This window comes from Pelodiscus sinensis, chromosome 9 (assembly GCF_049634645.1).
Source record: "Pelodiscus sinensis isolate JC-2024 chromosome 9, ASM4963464v1, whole genome shotgun sequence".
NCBI lineage: Eukaryota > Metazoa > Chordata > Testudines > Trionychidae > Pelodiscus > Pelodiscus sinensis.
Window position 1 is genome coordinate 55,241,982 of NC_134719.1, and position 15,176 is coordinate 55,257,157.

General features: G+C 44.4%; 1 protein-coding gene across 3 annotated transcripts in view; it reads right to left on the minus strand.

The window, feature by feature from the left end:
- HMCN1 (hemicentin 1) overlaps positions 1-15,176 on the minus strand; it is a 360,405-nt gene that overhangs the window by 171,146 nt on the left and 174,083 nt on the right. For all 3 annotated transcript variants that reach the window (XR_012906027.1, XM_075936754.1, XM_075936755.1), the window contains exons 21-26: positions 14,649-14,808; positions 13,922-14,096; positions 9,422-9,549; positions 7,670-7,942; positions 6,301-6,396; positions 5,626-5,820 (exon numbers count right to left, since the gene is read on the minus strand). Coding sequence is in view for 2 of the 3 variants with exons in the window: in XM_075936754.1 (XP_075792869.1) it covers positions 5,626-5,820; positions 6,301-6,396; positions 7,670-7,942; positions 9,422-9,549; positions 13,922-14,096; positions 14,649-14,808 (1,027 nt within the window). In the remaining variant the exon portion in view is untranslated. The remainder of the gene's footprint in view (positions 1-5,625; positions 5,821-6,300; positions 6,397-7,669; positions 7,943-9,421; positions 9,550-13,921; positions 14,097-14,648; positions 14,809-15,176) is intronic.

Here is a 15,176-nt window from a genome sequence, read left to right on the forward strand (position 1 = left end):
ATCATTATATCAAGTTTTTTTCTTTATAGTTGGTATTTATTAATGCACATATAAGAGCTTTACACTGCAGTAAGTGTCAGTGTTTGTGTCATCAAACCTATGTTGGAGTTCAGAGATAAACCTCTCACACCTAACTGTGATAGGTTAAAAGTCGGCTCACTGTACAAGTTATGAAAGGTAGACAACAGTGGATGCTGTGTTCAGTGTAAATCAAATACAGTGAAATACCACGTAAATCCTAAATTGTTTCAATGAACTACAACAGGGGTGCGGAACCTCAGGCCCAGGGGCTGGATGTGGCCCCTGGCTTGCCTGGATCCAGTCCGAGAGGCTCAGAGATCCCGCCGCATTGGGGAGTCCACTCTGCACTGCAGCCCCTCTCCCACCCATCCACATGGCTGGAGCACACAAAATCGACTAGCCCGGGCCCCCCTAGGCTCTGGTGTGCAAGGGGAATGTGAGGAGTGTCTTTCTGCTTCTCAGTCAGGGGCATCTCACTTTGCTTCTCACTTGTGTGCGGCCCCTGGCTGATTTTATCATGGGTCAGTGGGCCCTGACCCAAAAAATGTTCCCCACCCCTGAACGACAACATTCCAATTGCTGTTCCATCTAGTGTCATCTTCTCTGGGGATGAAGATTTTATTTGGGGAAAAAATGATTTAATTGCAAGAGGAAGGGATTCTCTGTACAAAGGAATCCCAGTATTATATTAAGAGGAGGAGAAGGTTGAGTTTAGCCAGATAAGAGGCTCTTTAACCAAATCTGACTTGTCACTTTCATCAGGCTGACAGTCGCTCTACAGCAGTGGGGGGCAACCTGTAGCCCACGGGCTGCATGCAGCCCATCAGGGTTCTTTGTGTGCCCGCAAGTCATTTGTTTAGCATTTCCCACATCACAGGGTTTTCAGATTCAGCTGGTATACATCTGCATCGTTTTTTCCCTACCAGTATTACTAAAGTGACATACATGTAAAACAAGGGCACATTAAGCAAGATGGCCACTGATTGCACACAACGTTGTGAGAGCCATGTACTCCCTCTGGATCCAATCAAAGCACTGCTATTGTTCAAGTGGCACACACACAAATTCTAGGTACTCAAGCAATTAGCAAAACTACCCTACCCCATGAGACCATCTTGGTTACGGCCAGGGCTGACCTGAGCAATTCTGGCACCCCGGGCAGACAGTTCAATTGCGCCCAGAGTTGAGGGAGGGTGCATGCCCGGCACGTGGGGGAGGGTGTGCGGAGCTGGATCGTCAAATTGATGGATCGTCAAATTGAGGAAGTAAACGCATGGTAGCACAGGTGGTTTCGCAGAGAGGGCTTTGGTTTCTTCGACCATGGCACTCTGTTCCAGGCACAAGGATTGTTAGGAAGAGATGGGATCAACCAAACCAAGAGAGGAAGGAGCATCTTCGCGGGCAGGCTTGCAAACCTACTGAGGAGGGCTTTAAATTAGGTTTGTTGGGGGACGGTGATAAAGTCGGATACCAGGAAAAAATCCAAAGAGGAACAAGCAACAAAGGAAGACTCCTGATTTGAATGGAGAAGATAGGGCAATCAACTGGTTATCAACTGGTTATCTGAGGTGTTTGTACACGAATGCGAGAAGCCTGGGCAACAAACAGAAAGAACTGAAGGCCCTGGCCCAGTCCAAGAAATATGATTTAATTGGGTTAACAGAGACTTGGTGGGATGACTCGCATGACTGGAGCAATGTCATGGAAGGATATAGACAGATCAGGAAGAACAGGCAGGGGAGAAAAGGAGGAAGAGTTGCACTATATGTAAGAGAGCACTATGATTGCTCTGAACTCCAGTATAATGAGGGAGAAAAACCTGTTGAGAGTCTATGGGTTAAGGTTAGAGGAGAAAACAACAGCAGTGATGTTGTGGTTGGTGTCTGCTAAAGGCCACCGAATCACGTAGATGAGGTAGATGAGGCTTTCTTCAGACAACTGATAGAAGTTTCCAGATCGCAGGCCCTGGTTCTCGTAGGGGACTTTAATCACCCTGACATCTGTTGGGAAACCAATACGGCAGTACACAGGCAATCCAGGAAGTGTATGGAGAATGTTGGGGATAACTTCTTAGTACAAGTGCTGAAGGATGCGACCAGGGGCCGTGAGCAGCTTGACCTTCTGCTCACAAACAGGGAGGAACTAATAGGGGAAGTAGAGGTTGGTGACAACCTGGGAATCAGTGATCATGAGATGGTAGATTTTAGGATCCTGACCAAAGGAAGAAAAGAGAGTAGTAAAATACACACCTTGGACTTCAGAAAAGCAGATTTTGACTCCCTCAGAGATCTGATTGGCAGAATCCCCTGGGATGTTAACATGAAGGGGAAAGGAGTCCAGGACAGCTGGCAGTATTTTAAAGAAGCCTTATTGAAGGCACAGAAAGAAACCATCCCGATGCATAGCAAGAGAGGCAAACGTGGTAGGAGACCGGATTGGCTTACAGGGGAAATCCTTGGTGAACTTAAGCACAAAAAGGAAGCTTACAAAAAGTGGAAGCTTGGACAAATGACCAGGGAGGGGTTTAAACGTATAGCTCAAGAATGCCGGGGGGCTATCAGGAAGGCGAAAGTGCAAATGGAATTGTGACTGGCAAAGGATGTGAAGGGTAACAAGAAAGGTTTCTACAGGCATGTTAACAAGAAGAACGTGATCAGAGAGGGTGTGGGGCCCCTACTAGATGAAGGAGGTAACCTAGGGTATGTCTACACTACAACATTAATTTGAACTAACTTAGTTCGAATTAGTTAATTCGAACTAAGCTAATTCGAACTAACGGATGCAGACTAAAAAACTAGTTCGAATTAGCGTTTTGCTAATTCGAACTAGCATGTCCACAGTAAGTGGACCCTGAACCGGGCTTAAGGATGGCCGGAAGCAGTGCTTGCAGGGCATCAGAGGAGGACTTAGAGCATGGAGATGCTGTCTCAGGCTAGCCGAGGGCTGTGCTTAAAGGGTCCCGACCCCCACCCCGGACAGACAGTTCTAAGGGGTGCCCCGCTTGCAAAGCAGTCCTGGCTTGGATTGCCTGGAATACCCACACTGGGCACATCACACCACTCGGCCATCAGCCCGGCTACACTTGCCGCAGGCTGCCATCTGGGGAGAGGGGGCAATTGGGGGGCTGCAGGAGAGCTTCAACCCCCAGAAGCCCGCAGAGCCAGCCCAGTCCTCCCCATCGGGGGCTCGTGCCCCATTCCTCCCTCACCTCCTTCCACTTACCCTTCCCTAGCCCCTCTTCTTGATGTACAAAATAAAGATAACGTGTCTTCCAAAATGGAATCTGTCTTTATTGAACAAAACTCGGGGAGACTGGGAAAAGGAGGTGGGAGAGGGGAAGAGAGAGGCTGGGAGAGAGGAGGGCAACTAAAATGATCAGGGGTTGGGAACAGGTCCCATATGAAGAGAGGCTAAAGAGACTGGGACTTTTCAGCTTAGAAAAGAGGAGACAGAGGGGGGACAGGATAGAGGTCTCTAAAAGCAGGAGTTGGGTGGAGAGGGTACATACAGAAAAGTTCTTCATTAGTTCCCATAAGGAAGGACTAGAGGACACCAAAGGAAAGGAATGGGTAGCAGGCTTCAAAGTAGTAACAGAAAGTTGTTCTTCACAAAGCAAAGAGTCAACCTGTGGAACTCCTTGCTGCAGGAGGCTGTGAAGGCTAGAACTAGAACAGAGTTTAAAGGGAAGTGAGATCAAGTCATGGAGGTTGGGTCCATGGAGTGGTATTAGCCAGGGGGTAGGAGTGGTGTCCCTGCCCAAAGTTTGTGGAAGGCTGGAGAGGGATGGCACGAGAAAAATGGCTTGGTCACTGTCTTCGGTCCATCCCCTCCAGGGTCCCTAGGGTTGGCCGCGGTCGGCAGACAGGCTACTGGGCTAGATGGACCTTTGGTCTGACCCAGTACGGCCATTGTAAGCTCAGGGCTCAGGATCGGGGGTCTCACTGGACCCCCTTGATTCTCTTGCACACCTGCTCCTGGGTGGCCAGGCTGACAGCTCTCCTGCCCTAGACGGCCACTTTCCTGTGCCTAGTGCGGAGATCGTGGACGAGGTCCACGATGTCTGCACTAGCCCAGGCGGGTGCCTGCCTCTTGCGGTCCCGGGCAAGCTCCCAGGAGCCGCCAGCCTGGTCCCGGGAAGAGGGGGAGAGCTGGGGGGCATCGGGTGGGTGGCTCGATCCGTGCCAGGTGCAGGGTCTGCTGGCAGGCTTGCACCTGGCACAGGCACCGTAGCCAGCCCGTGCCCCTTTAAGGGGTCCGGGGCCGGGAGCGGGGCAGACGAGTTTCCCTGGTGTTGGCCAGAGTGGCCACCAGGGAAACCTGGGGAGGGCTAGCCTCCCACTAGTTCGAATTAAGGGGCTACACACCCCTTAATTCGAACTAGCTAGTTCGAACTAGGCTTAATCCTCATAAAATGAGGTTTTCCTAGTTTGAACTAAGCGCTCCGCTAGTTCGATTTAAATTCGAACTAGCGGAGCGCTAGTGTAGCGCCTATTAAAGTTGATTCGAACTAACGTCTTTTAGTGCGAATTAACTTTGTAGTGTAGACATACCCCTAGTGACAGATGATGTGGGGAAAGCTGAAGTACTCAATGCTTTCTTTGCCTCTGTATTCACGGACAATGTGGGCTCCCGGACTAATGCACTAAGTGACGCAAGATGGGATGAAGATGGACAGCCCTGATGGGTAAAGAACAGGTTAGGAACTATTTAGAAAAGCTAAGCGTTGTTACAGCCTGGGGACTGAATGGCTAAGTAGCAGTTCTGCAGAAAAGGACCTGAGGATTACAGTGGATGAGAAGCTGGATATGAGTCAACAGGGTGCCCTTGTAGCCAAGAAGGCTAATGGCATATTAGGGTGTATTAGGAGGATCGTTGTCAGCAGATCCAGAGAAGTGATTATTCCCCTTTATTCAGCTCTGGTGAGGCCACATCTGGAGTACTGTGTCCAGTTATGCCCCCCTCTCCCACTAAAGAAAGGATGTGGATGCATTGGAGAGGGTTCAGCGGAGGATGACCAAAATGATTAGGGGGCTGGAGCGCATGACCTATGAGGAGAGACTGAGGGATTTGGGTTTAATCTGCAGAAGAGAGGAGTGATGGGGGATTTGATAGCAGCCTTCAACTTCCTGAAGGGAGGTTCCAAAGAGGATGGAGAAAGGCTGTTTTCAGTAGTGACATATGGCAGAACAAGGAGCAATGGTCTCAAGTTGTGGTGGGAGAGGTCCAGGTTGGATATTAGGAAAAACTATTTCACTAGGAGGGTAGTGAAGCACTGGAATGGGTTACCTAGGGAAGTAGTGGAGTCTCCATCCCTAGAGGTGTTTAAGTCTCGGCTTGACAAAGCCCTGGCTGGGTTGGTTTAGTTGGGATTGGTCCTGCCTAGAGCAGGGGGCTGGACTTGATGACCTTCTGAGGTCTCTTCCAGCTCTATGGTTCTATGATTCTATGAAACAGAACTAACAATCAGGTACCTACAGGAACAAGTACTCAGAGTTGCTTGCACAACTACAAAAATTCATGCACATATTTTGTGGGTGCAATTCACAAGAACAAAAGAGAAACTGTGCTTCTGAAAATTATCCCCTAACAGCTGTAGTTGTTTACCATGAACCTTCAGGTTGTATTTTCTTTCTGTGCTTCCTGCTTCATTCACTGCTATGCAGATGTATTCCCCATTGTCGTACGGAGTAACTGAAGCAATGATGAGCAGCGTCCCATCCTCCAAAATTGAAATGCCCGGCTCACTGCCAATCAGCTCCCTGCCATTACGTAACCATTTAATGACAGGTTTGGGGGTACCTAAGGAGAGAAATGTATAGAACTTCAAGTAGCTTCTTGCTTAATTTGAAAAAGGAGGGATTCGTATGACTTTAGAGCAATGCCTGGGAGAAAAATGTACAGTAAGAAAAATCTTTGCAGCAGCCTCTGTAAATCACTAAATATGCTGCAGCTTGAACAGGCACACTTGGCCCAAAGGGCTTGGGGAGTGAGCGTTCCTTCATGCTTTGGGATAGTCCCTGTCACTCCAGCCAACGGGTAATGCAAAGAACACTTGCACTGTTATAGTCCTACCAAAAATATTACATAATTAGCAAAATTATTTATTAGAAAAGGCCCTTTAAAGTTTCCACACACAGTGCTTACTGTTTGTTTTTTATAATATCCTAGTGAGATGTTGTAGTTGAGAAAGACTATCCGCTTTTACCGTTCCCAAAACACTAAGATGCATAGCTAACAGAAAGAATGGTTATTAGCCAAAATGGTTACTGGGGTGCACACCTTTTGCTGGACATGGAAATGCAACACGTTGATTTGCAACTCTTTCTTGAAATGGAGTGTTGTAAGGAGGGTCAAGATCATCTATCAGAGGTGCTTCTAAAAGGAAAAGTAAAGAAAAAGAAACAGTAAATAATCTTATTCCCTCCTCTCAAATGTGAAAACATAGAATGTATGCAGGAAAGTTACACTTCTTTATTCCTTCTCATTCTCAAATGGCCTGACTCTCAAAACCTTAACTCACACAAAGTAGTATTCCAGCAGTCCCATTTATTTCACTGGGACTATTTAAACAATAAGCTATGACTCAGTGCAAATGAGGATTTCAGAATCTAATCCAAATTATTTTGCTCTGACAATCACTATATTAACTCGGAAGGCAGAGGATGTTTCTGCAAAATTTGATAGAAACTGGACAAACTATTTTTGAGCTATAGATCATTAAAATAATCATCCTGCTTTTAAATTTTAATTCTTCTCTTAATGATTCTTTGTCTTCCTGAAGCTCAAAGATACCATCCTACCACTGCTGACTTTTTGTCTTGTATCTTGAAAATTCACACGGTCATTATATCTGAAGGAACTAGTGTGTAAGCAAAGTTAGTAACATTTTTTATCAATAGTTCTGAACTCAATCTGGTTTCACAGTTTTCAAAGGGAATTATAGAGCAGATTCTGTTATCACTAGTGTTAACGCTCAGAGTACAGGCTTTAAGACAACTATAAATGAGAAGTATCCTCACTGAAGTCAAATGAATTGTATCCATGTAAAGCAAGTAAGTGAGAGAAGTCTTAGACATGTTTATGTGAACATGTTTGTGTGTTTGTGTGAACATATTGCTCTAAAAAGAACAAGAGTCCTCCTACATGTAGAGCTAACAGACCCGTTCCTACTGCTCAAGTGACAGAGGTTTGTGGTTTTGGAACAACTAAGCCAGGATTCTAATGCAGACACTGCAGGTGTGTGGTTTTTTATGGAGAAGAGGAAGCCTCACTGATTTTGATCCCCCTTATACTATCAACTAAACACAAGGAAAGTCCCTTTCAAAATTAAAAGAATTTAAAAGTTCTGTTTTGTTTCATATTTTTGCAACTGATCTAATGTTTCTTTCCCCCACACTCAAAACAATCACGTCATATTACAACATTTGAAACATGTAGATTTTGATACCTGGTCAGGCAGCAGTGGCAGCTATCATGTTTCAGAATCAGTTACAGATAATTGGAATATAAAATCAGCTGAATTACTGAGTCTACCTCTCTGAAAATGCAGCAGTTGATCTCCCCACAACTACAAGGCATATCATATATTAAAATAAAGATGCACTCGATCACCACTGTAATTCCAAGACACAGGGGAGGTAACAAATACCTTGAACTTGTATCGTTATCTCCGATTCATCACTGCCAGCTATGTTACTAGCAACACACTTGTAGATTCCAGAGTCTGAAAGCTGGACTTTGCTGATGCTCAGTGTTCCATCTGGATGGCTGATATATTGTCCTCCATCTATCAGCATAGTATTTCTGCCTTTGAACCAGGTGACTGTTGGGGGAGGGACCCCTTGAGAAGCGCACAGTATGTCAACACTATGATCAACTTGTACTTTCATAACTCGAGGCCCACGTTGTATCTTTGGAGGAACTAGGCAAGACAAATAAATTAATGGTAATGTGAAAAAGAAGATCTGGCAGACTGTTAATGGAGGAAATACGGTCAGTGTTATCCTTTTTGAAAATACCTTTCCCTTATCCAATGCAATTTGATGCATCATCAAGCAATCAGAACTGAATGTTCCTACAGACGAGATTTGTAGTATGCCATTGCTCAAGTCATCTGTTGACTCTACATTTGAAATCCCAAAGCATTCTTTCCAAAGAAGTGTTGCACTCTCATTCTTTCAAGCACTTTTTAAAAAGCTCCTGGGTACTGGCTGTCCATAGTACCAAACAATTCAAAAAGTCAATTACATTTGCTCTTTGACATTCTAACTTATTTCCTCTTAATCCTAGCTATGTATGTTTCCAGACCAAATTGAGACAGGAAAATAAAATATGGCTGGAATAGATTGTACTAGTCCCAAGGAATAAAAGCCTCATATAATTCAACATTCATAAGGGATGGAGATTTGTCATGGAGATTTTTAATTAAAAATAACAGACTTAATGTAACAATAGTGATGGGTTTAGTGACTGCTCTGGAATATTTGATAAAAAAAGCTGTGACAAATAAAAGGTCTTGATGATTATTTTTGGATATTAAGGCACCAAAGGTACCTTTCAGGAGAGTATGATGTTAATTCTGTTGTCCCGACTAAATTCCAGCTGAGGTAATTATATTCTGCCTAACTAAATTATCTATGTAGTCACAGTTGGATCCAGTTTTGTTCACTTGCTGGTCTACCAACTGTCTTATCTTTCTGTGCATCTGCATATCAGCAGTAAGGTGAGCCCTATGTTTAGCAGTATTTTAGTTCGTTAAATATGTGGTGCACTGTGGAATCCTCTGGAATAAAACACTGTGTCCAAGATATCTAAAATATTGATAGGAAAACCTCACATGCTCCTCATAAGAAAGTTTACAAAAGCATCTGAACAAGCTGATCATTGTCCCATCCTGTGGGTCCCTTCATCATCTTCTCTGCAACTTTTATATTAATCCCACTGGGTTGTTTATTTAAGACTGTAGCCCTTGCCCTATCTCAACCTTCCAATGGGGTCTGTGCAATTTTTGAGATTCCCAACTGAAATATCATCAGTTTTCCCGCTATTAAATATCACCATGAGAAAAGGCAGGCAAGTAGATTCTGTGTGCCCCTGAATTGGTTAACATTAATAAACGTTTTGTAAATATTTGCAGATATTCTGATTACTTTGCTTTACATCAGATCTCAGCCTATAAAGCTCTGATGGTCTGAGGAGAGCAGAGTGATCATAGCGTGCTTATATTTCCTCCAGAAAAAAGGTTATATGATAGCAAAAAGGAGGAGAGCATGGTCCAAATGGGACAGGGAGTTATCCATGAGATATTATTCACACGATGAAAGAGTTTCAGCACTTAATTCTAGATGAATCCCTAGTAAGACCTCCAAGAAGCAATTATTCTTCTAATTCAATAACTTACCATTTACATTTAGCTTTATTGACTGAGTCACATTCCCAGCAATATTTGTGGCCACACAGATATACATTCCACTGTCTGAAACTCGTGTCTCAGTGATCTTCATTGATCCTGAGGGAAGGAAGGTGTGTCTGAGAAAATAAGAAATATGTTTAAGTGTATAAATACATATTGAGAGAAGAAGAATGAGCTAAAGCTAAAACAGACATTGCTAATAAATACCATGAACTTGAATAATCCTGTTTAGTATGACATTTAGTGCAGTTGAGCTGATTTTTATTTAACTATAATTGTGATTTATCATTCCTAATTATTTCCTAACTCATTACTGAATCAATACATTCAGAATACAAATAATCTGAAACATGGCAAGATCCACAGGACCAACCCTAGGTATTCCAGATACTCACAGGATTCTTTAAATCCTGTTATTGTTTTTCTACTGTACAATTTTTTGGAGCAATGTGATAGAAATGTAGCCGTGTTAGTCTGGTGTAGCTGAAGCAAAATACAGTACTATGTAGCACTTTAAAGATCAACAAGATTGTTTATTAGATGATGAGCTAGTGGGTCTGGCCCACGAAAGCTCATCATCTAATAAACCATCTTGTTAGTCTTTAAAGTGCTACATAGCTCTGTATTTTGTTGGAGGAATGTGTGATTCCTGGGATTGGTAATAAGATATGGAACCCCTTCACTTCTAAGTCACAGGCTCAAGGTCAGCCCAAGGCAGTAGTGACAGAAAGTTGTCATTAACCCATTGCCCATGTTTAGTCCATTACCATCTAGGGGTGGTCTAGTGGTTAAAGCAACAATCAGAGAATCAAGAAGGCTGCATTCTGTTTTGCAGGTCTGGCTCAGTGGTCATGAGAAAGTAGCTTAATTCCTTTGTGCCTCAGAGGAGAATGAGGAGAGTTATACTTCCTTACTCCAAAGGGGTGATGTGAACCAAAATTAATGTGTGTCAGGTGCTAGGGCAACCATACAAATATTTACAAATCAATTTGCTCCCCGTGCACAAGAACACTCATTGTGTATGGAATTGTTAACTGCATTGTGGTCCCAGGAGAAAGGGCAAAACCTGGGGGCCAGACTTAGTCATTAAGAGCCTGTCTGCACCACACGCAACTTTCAGCTGTGCGTAGTGGACATGCTACATGCCACAGTGAAAAGCACTTCAGTGTGCAGCTACGCATACCGGTGAATGGCTCTGGTAGAGGGGTGGCAGCAGCAAAAGGCTTCAGCTGCTCCCTGCTGCCAGAGCCTTTCACTGCAGCAAGTAAATGCTGTGGTGGAGGGGAGGCTACAGGAAAAGCCTCAACCCCTCTCCTTCCTCTCCCCCCCCCCCCCCCCCCCCCCCCCCGCCACCTGATGTGGCCTTTCTCCACTGCCACAGCCTTTTTCTGTGACAGGGAAAAGTTCCAGTAGTGGGGAGCTAACACCAGCAGCAGGGAGTATCCCTGCTAGCTGAACATTTGCCTGTGGAGGAGGTGGTCTCTAGCAGAGGGGAGCAACCAGACTTTCCCCATTGTCAGAGTCTTTCTCTGCAGCTGGAGTCTTCCTGTTAAAGGAAAGGTTCTATCAGCTGGACACTACTCTGGAAAAACCCCAGCAGTGTAGGCAGGAGGCCTGTTTTGGGCAAGCAGAGAATATGAAGTGTTGCCTATAGGGCAGGCCTGGGCAGGGCCCACCAAGCCACTGGATCTGACCCACAAACACTGCAGAGAGTCCCAGAAATTTGGCTGTGGGGCAGGTTTTCTTTAAATAAACTATGAGGCTGGAGTGGAGGGAGCAAAGGGAACACTGTGTGCCTGGGTAGGACAGCAATAATAAATGTGATAGACAACCACAAATGGCCCATGGTAACAAATTGATGCATATGATAATCATTGAGATCAATGATATCCTGATCTGTTGGAAAAAGACACTTCACCATTAGTAAGGTGAAGAAATACAAATAAGGAGAAAAGGAAATATCCCCTACTGAATATGCATCAAACATAACGTCAGCATAACATATTATAAAAGCGGCATCCCAGCCTAGGGGCAGTGGGAGAAGGAGATGTAGTCCATGGGACTGGTGATGATGGGGAAAGCGAAAGCAATGAGGAAGATGGGTTGTTCTAGAAGAAATGGTGTGAGTATATGATCTGGGAATATAGATGCACATTCCCTATTTATCTTATTAAATTGGGGAAATTTTGACTGTGCTAAATTAATTAATAATAATTATATTTCCAAATATGCAGGAGTTCCTATAGTGTGAGTGTTGCAGCTGTGCACATCAGGGTTCCCAACCATAGAATAATTGATTACTGGGCCTGATCCTGGGACAAAGAACCTGTCAACCCTAAAGGTGGTAACTGGAAATTCTTAAAACCATCTTAGATCAGGCAACAGAAGGAACATACTCACAGCTTTCAGCCATGTCTTTATTGGGTTATCCCATGCCTCACCATCCATGATACTATATTTATCCATACTGGAGTGTTATGTGTGTATGTACAGTACACACCACCTAAAAAATCCTGTAGTGTAAATGGGCCTTAGGGCACTGGCCTATATTGGGGGCTGTGAGACTTCATTCCACTGCATGGTAATCTTAGGGAGGTTGTAAAGGGCAGAGCATGCTCTCGCCTACGTTTGGCAAGCTCTCCTGGTAAGTTTGGTGCAGATAAGTCCATGCACCTTTTGAGGTAGGTTGGGGTTCTGATTGTGGTGGCTGGCCCTCTACTCAGGAGAGATGAAGTTGTTCTTGCCCTTAGCTAGGAGAAAATGCCTCCTTGGACCCTCCCCAAAATTGCACTAAACCACAACAGCCAGAACACAATCCAGCCCAGAATTAACTTGGGAATAAACCATGTTCCCCCTGCACATAAAGACTGGCCCTGTACATTAACAGGGCAACAAGAAGAAACCTTGTACCACTGTTGTCCATTCTGTAATTGGTAAGCAGAGAAAGAACTATAGTCTCCAGGACTTTCAGTTCAACACATTTCATAAGCCCTAAACGGTGCTTTCACATTTTTAAAAGTAGCTGGAGAATTTCTGAATTCAAGATACAATGCCAATAAGTGGATGCCTGAAACTACTCTTAAACAGTGTCATTCATATTATATGAGGAATTCATATTTCATATAACAATTCTACCCATATATGAGGAATTCATATTTCATAACAATTCTACACATAGTTCAATTATGAAACATATAATCATAAAAGAAAATTGAACTTTTAAAGATTTAATATCAAACACAGATGATCAGTTCTGGGTCCCACCACAAGATAAATATTAAGCGATAGTAATGAGATGACTGCACAGAAGTCTATTTGTACTTGGCCTCCTGAAGAGTGAAACCCTGTGGCAACTTCTCATGATTGTTTTTGCTTAATACTGCATATTGGAGTACAGTATATACCGTGATTGAAATATGGATTCAGTCCTGTTCAGTGCTTTAAAAGGTAAGAAATTAAAGCTCTCTTTCAAATTGGTTTATTTACATTTAGGATGTGTTTTATGATACATATTGCATGAAATATGCTAGAGAAAACAACAAAGTAGTGTACAGAAAAGTATGGGGACCCACAAAGACCATAGTGGGATTTTAACAGGCCTGTAGAATTTAAGAGAAGGATTTTGCTCTCATTCCTTTCCCCACTCCCCAAGTATAAATGCAGAACTAGTACAGTGACCACAATAACCTAATTCTGGTTTTATACTGGAGGAACCAAATGAAGAGCAGAATGTGAGAGCCTGGAAAAAAAATGTAAAATCCCAAAAGCAGGAACACCTAAAAAACAATTCAAACAGGTGAATAATGTGGCGTGTTTGGGAATGAGAATTTCCAAACCAACGGATACAAGGTGCTTACAAAAGTACACTTTCTAATGCAGTGGTCCCCAACCTTTTGAGGTTGTCGGGCGCCAGGGGGCATGGCCGTTCGCCCGCCGGGCGCCAGGGGGCGGGGACACTTGCGCGCCCGGGGGCGGGCCCCCCCCATAGCTGCGTGCCCGGGGGTGGGGCCCCCTCCATAGCTGCATGCCCAGGGGCGGGCCCCCCCATAGCTGCATGCCCGGGGGCAGGCGGGGCCGGGGCCCCCTCCAAGCGCCGCGCGCCCGGCGCTCCCTCCCCCCCCCCAAGCGCCCGGGACCAGCGCTCCCTCCCCCCCAAGCGCCGCCCACCTGGGGCCGGCGCTCCCTCCCCCCCCAAGCGCCGCGCGCCCGGGGCCGGCGCTCCCTCCCCCCCCCAAGCGCCGCGTGCTCAGGGCCGGCGCTCCCCATGCACCATGTGCCCGGGGCCAGGCCAGCCCTGAGCACCTGGCGGGCGCATGCAAATGCCCCCGCGGGCACCATGGCGCCCACGGGCACCATGTTGGGGACCACGGTTCTAATGCCTTCCTCACTTTTCAGAATGGAATAGGCAGTTAAAAAAATAAAAATGTCCAAAACCTGAGAACTTAGAAGCAATTGCATTTTGTTTTGTTTCTATCACATTTTGTTTACCTTTGAGAAAATGGAGAAATAAGCTGTATTTCTTTGGCCCAGGTAATTATTGGGGGTGGCAAACTCTTCACCTCACATGGAAGTGTGACATCTTCCCCTGCAATCACTGAAATCTCTATGGGTTTTTCATATGTACCAACTTGCTGGTCTCCAGGCCTGGACACTCTGGGTTTAACTAAAATAAGAAACATGTTCATAAAGTGGAATAAAAAAGTTGTATATTTATACATGTGTAGGATAAAATAATGAGGTTGTAAATTAAACTTTTTCAGATTAGACTATCCTATATTATAAACAGTGTGCAAATAATCCAAACTGATTTATCTGAATGTCCTGGATCATAGTCCAATCCTTCAGGTAAACATGTTTCAGATGATAGGAGGAGATGGTCAGAAAGCATAAAAAAGCAGCACTCTATGGGGCTTTATTTCTCTCCCACTCAGTATAATTCCACTAACTTTTATAGAGTTTCTCCCAATATTAATGAAATCAGAAGAAGAATTCCAGACAACTGTACAAACGAGACGGTTTAAAAAAACCATACTTGTTGGAGCATAATCCCTGTAATCTCACTATCACATGCAACCCTGGGGCCCAAGTTAGATACTGATTAATGGGTAATTTGGTAAACCTGAGTTACACTTCAGATTTTCCAACTGGGTACATTTTGCAGTTGGAAACAGAGCTTGCTGGAGGCTAAATATGTTCGGTTTTAACTTATACTTACCATAAACAGTCAGTTGGACTTTCCGTGTTGCGTAACCAGCTGCATTTGTTGCTGTGCACATATACTCCCCAGTCTCCTCTGCTCCAGGAGAAATGACATACAAACTTCCATCAGACCCTGCAGTAAATTTCATATTGCTGGGGGGAATCAGCTCTCCTTTCTGTGCAAAATAAAAACAATAATGAAAACCCTATGGATTTTCTCAGACAAAACAGCAAAGTACAAGTGCTCTATCAAAAAGAAATCAGTTCCCAAACATAAAATGAAGCTTAATAGAAACATTTAAAATATTAGAAGAAACGTATTTGTTAGGGCTAAAAGTAGCTCAGTCCAATCCACGGCTGCTCCCCCATCTGAACCCTGTCGTTGACAGATACATCTCAAAATGCATGTCAAAGGGCTGAACAATTAAACTCGCCTCCCCTCCCCTATATGTTCCAGCTCCTTTAAGAGCTGCACTTCTGACACAATGCTAAATGCTGCACTCAGCAAACTATTCGTAATGCACATAAACTATTTAACCTACAA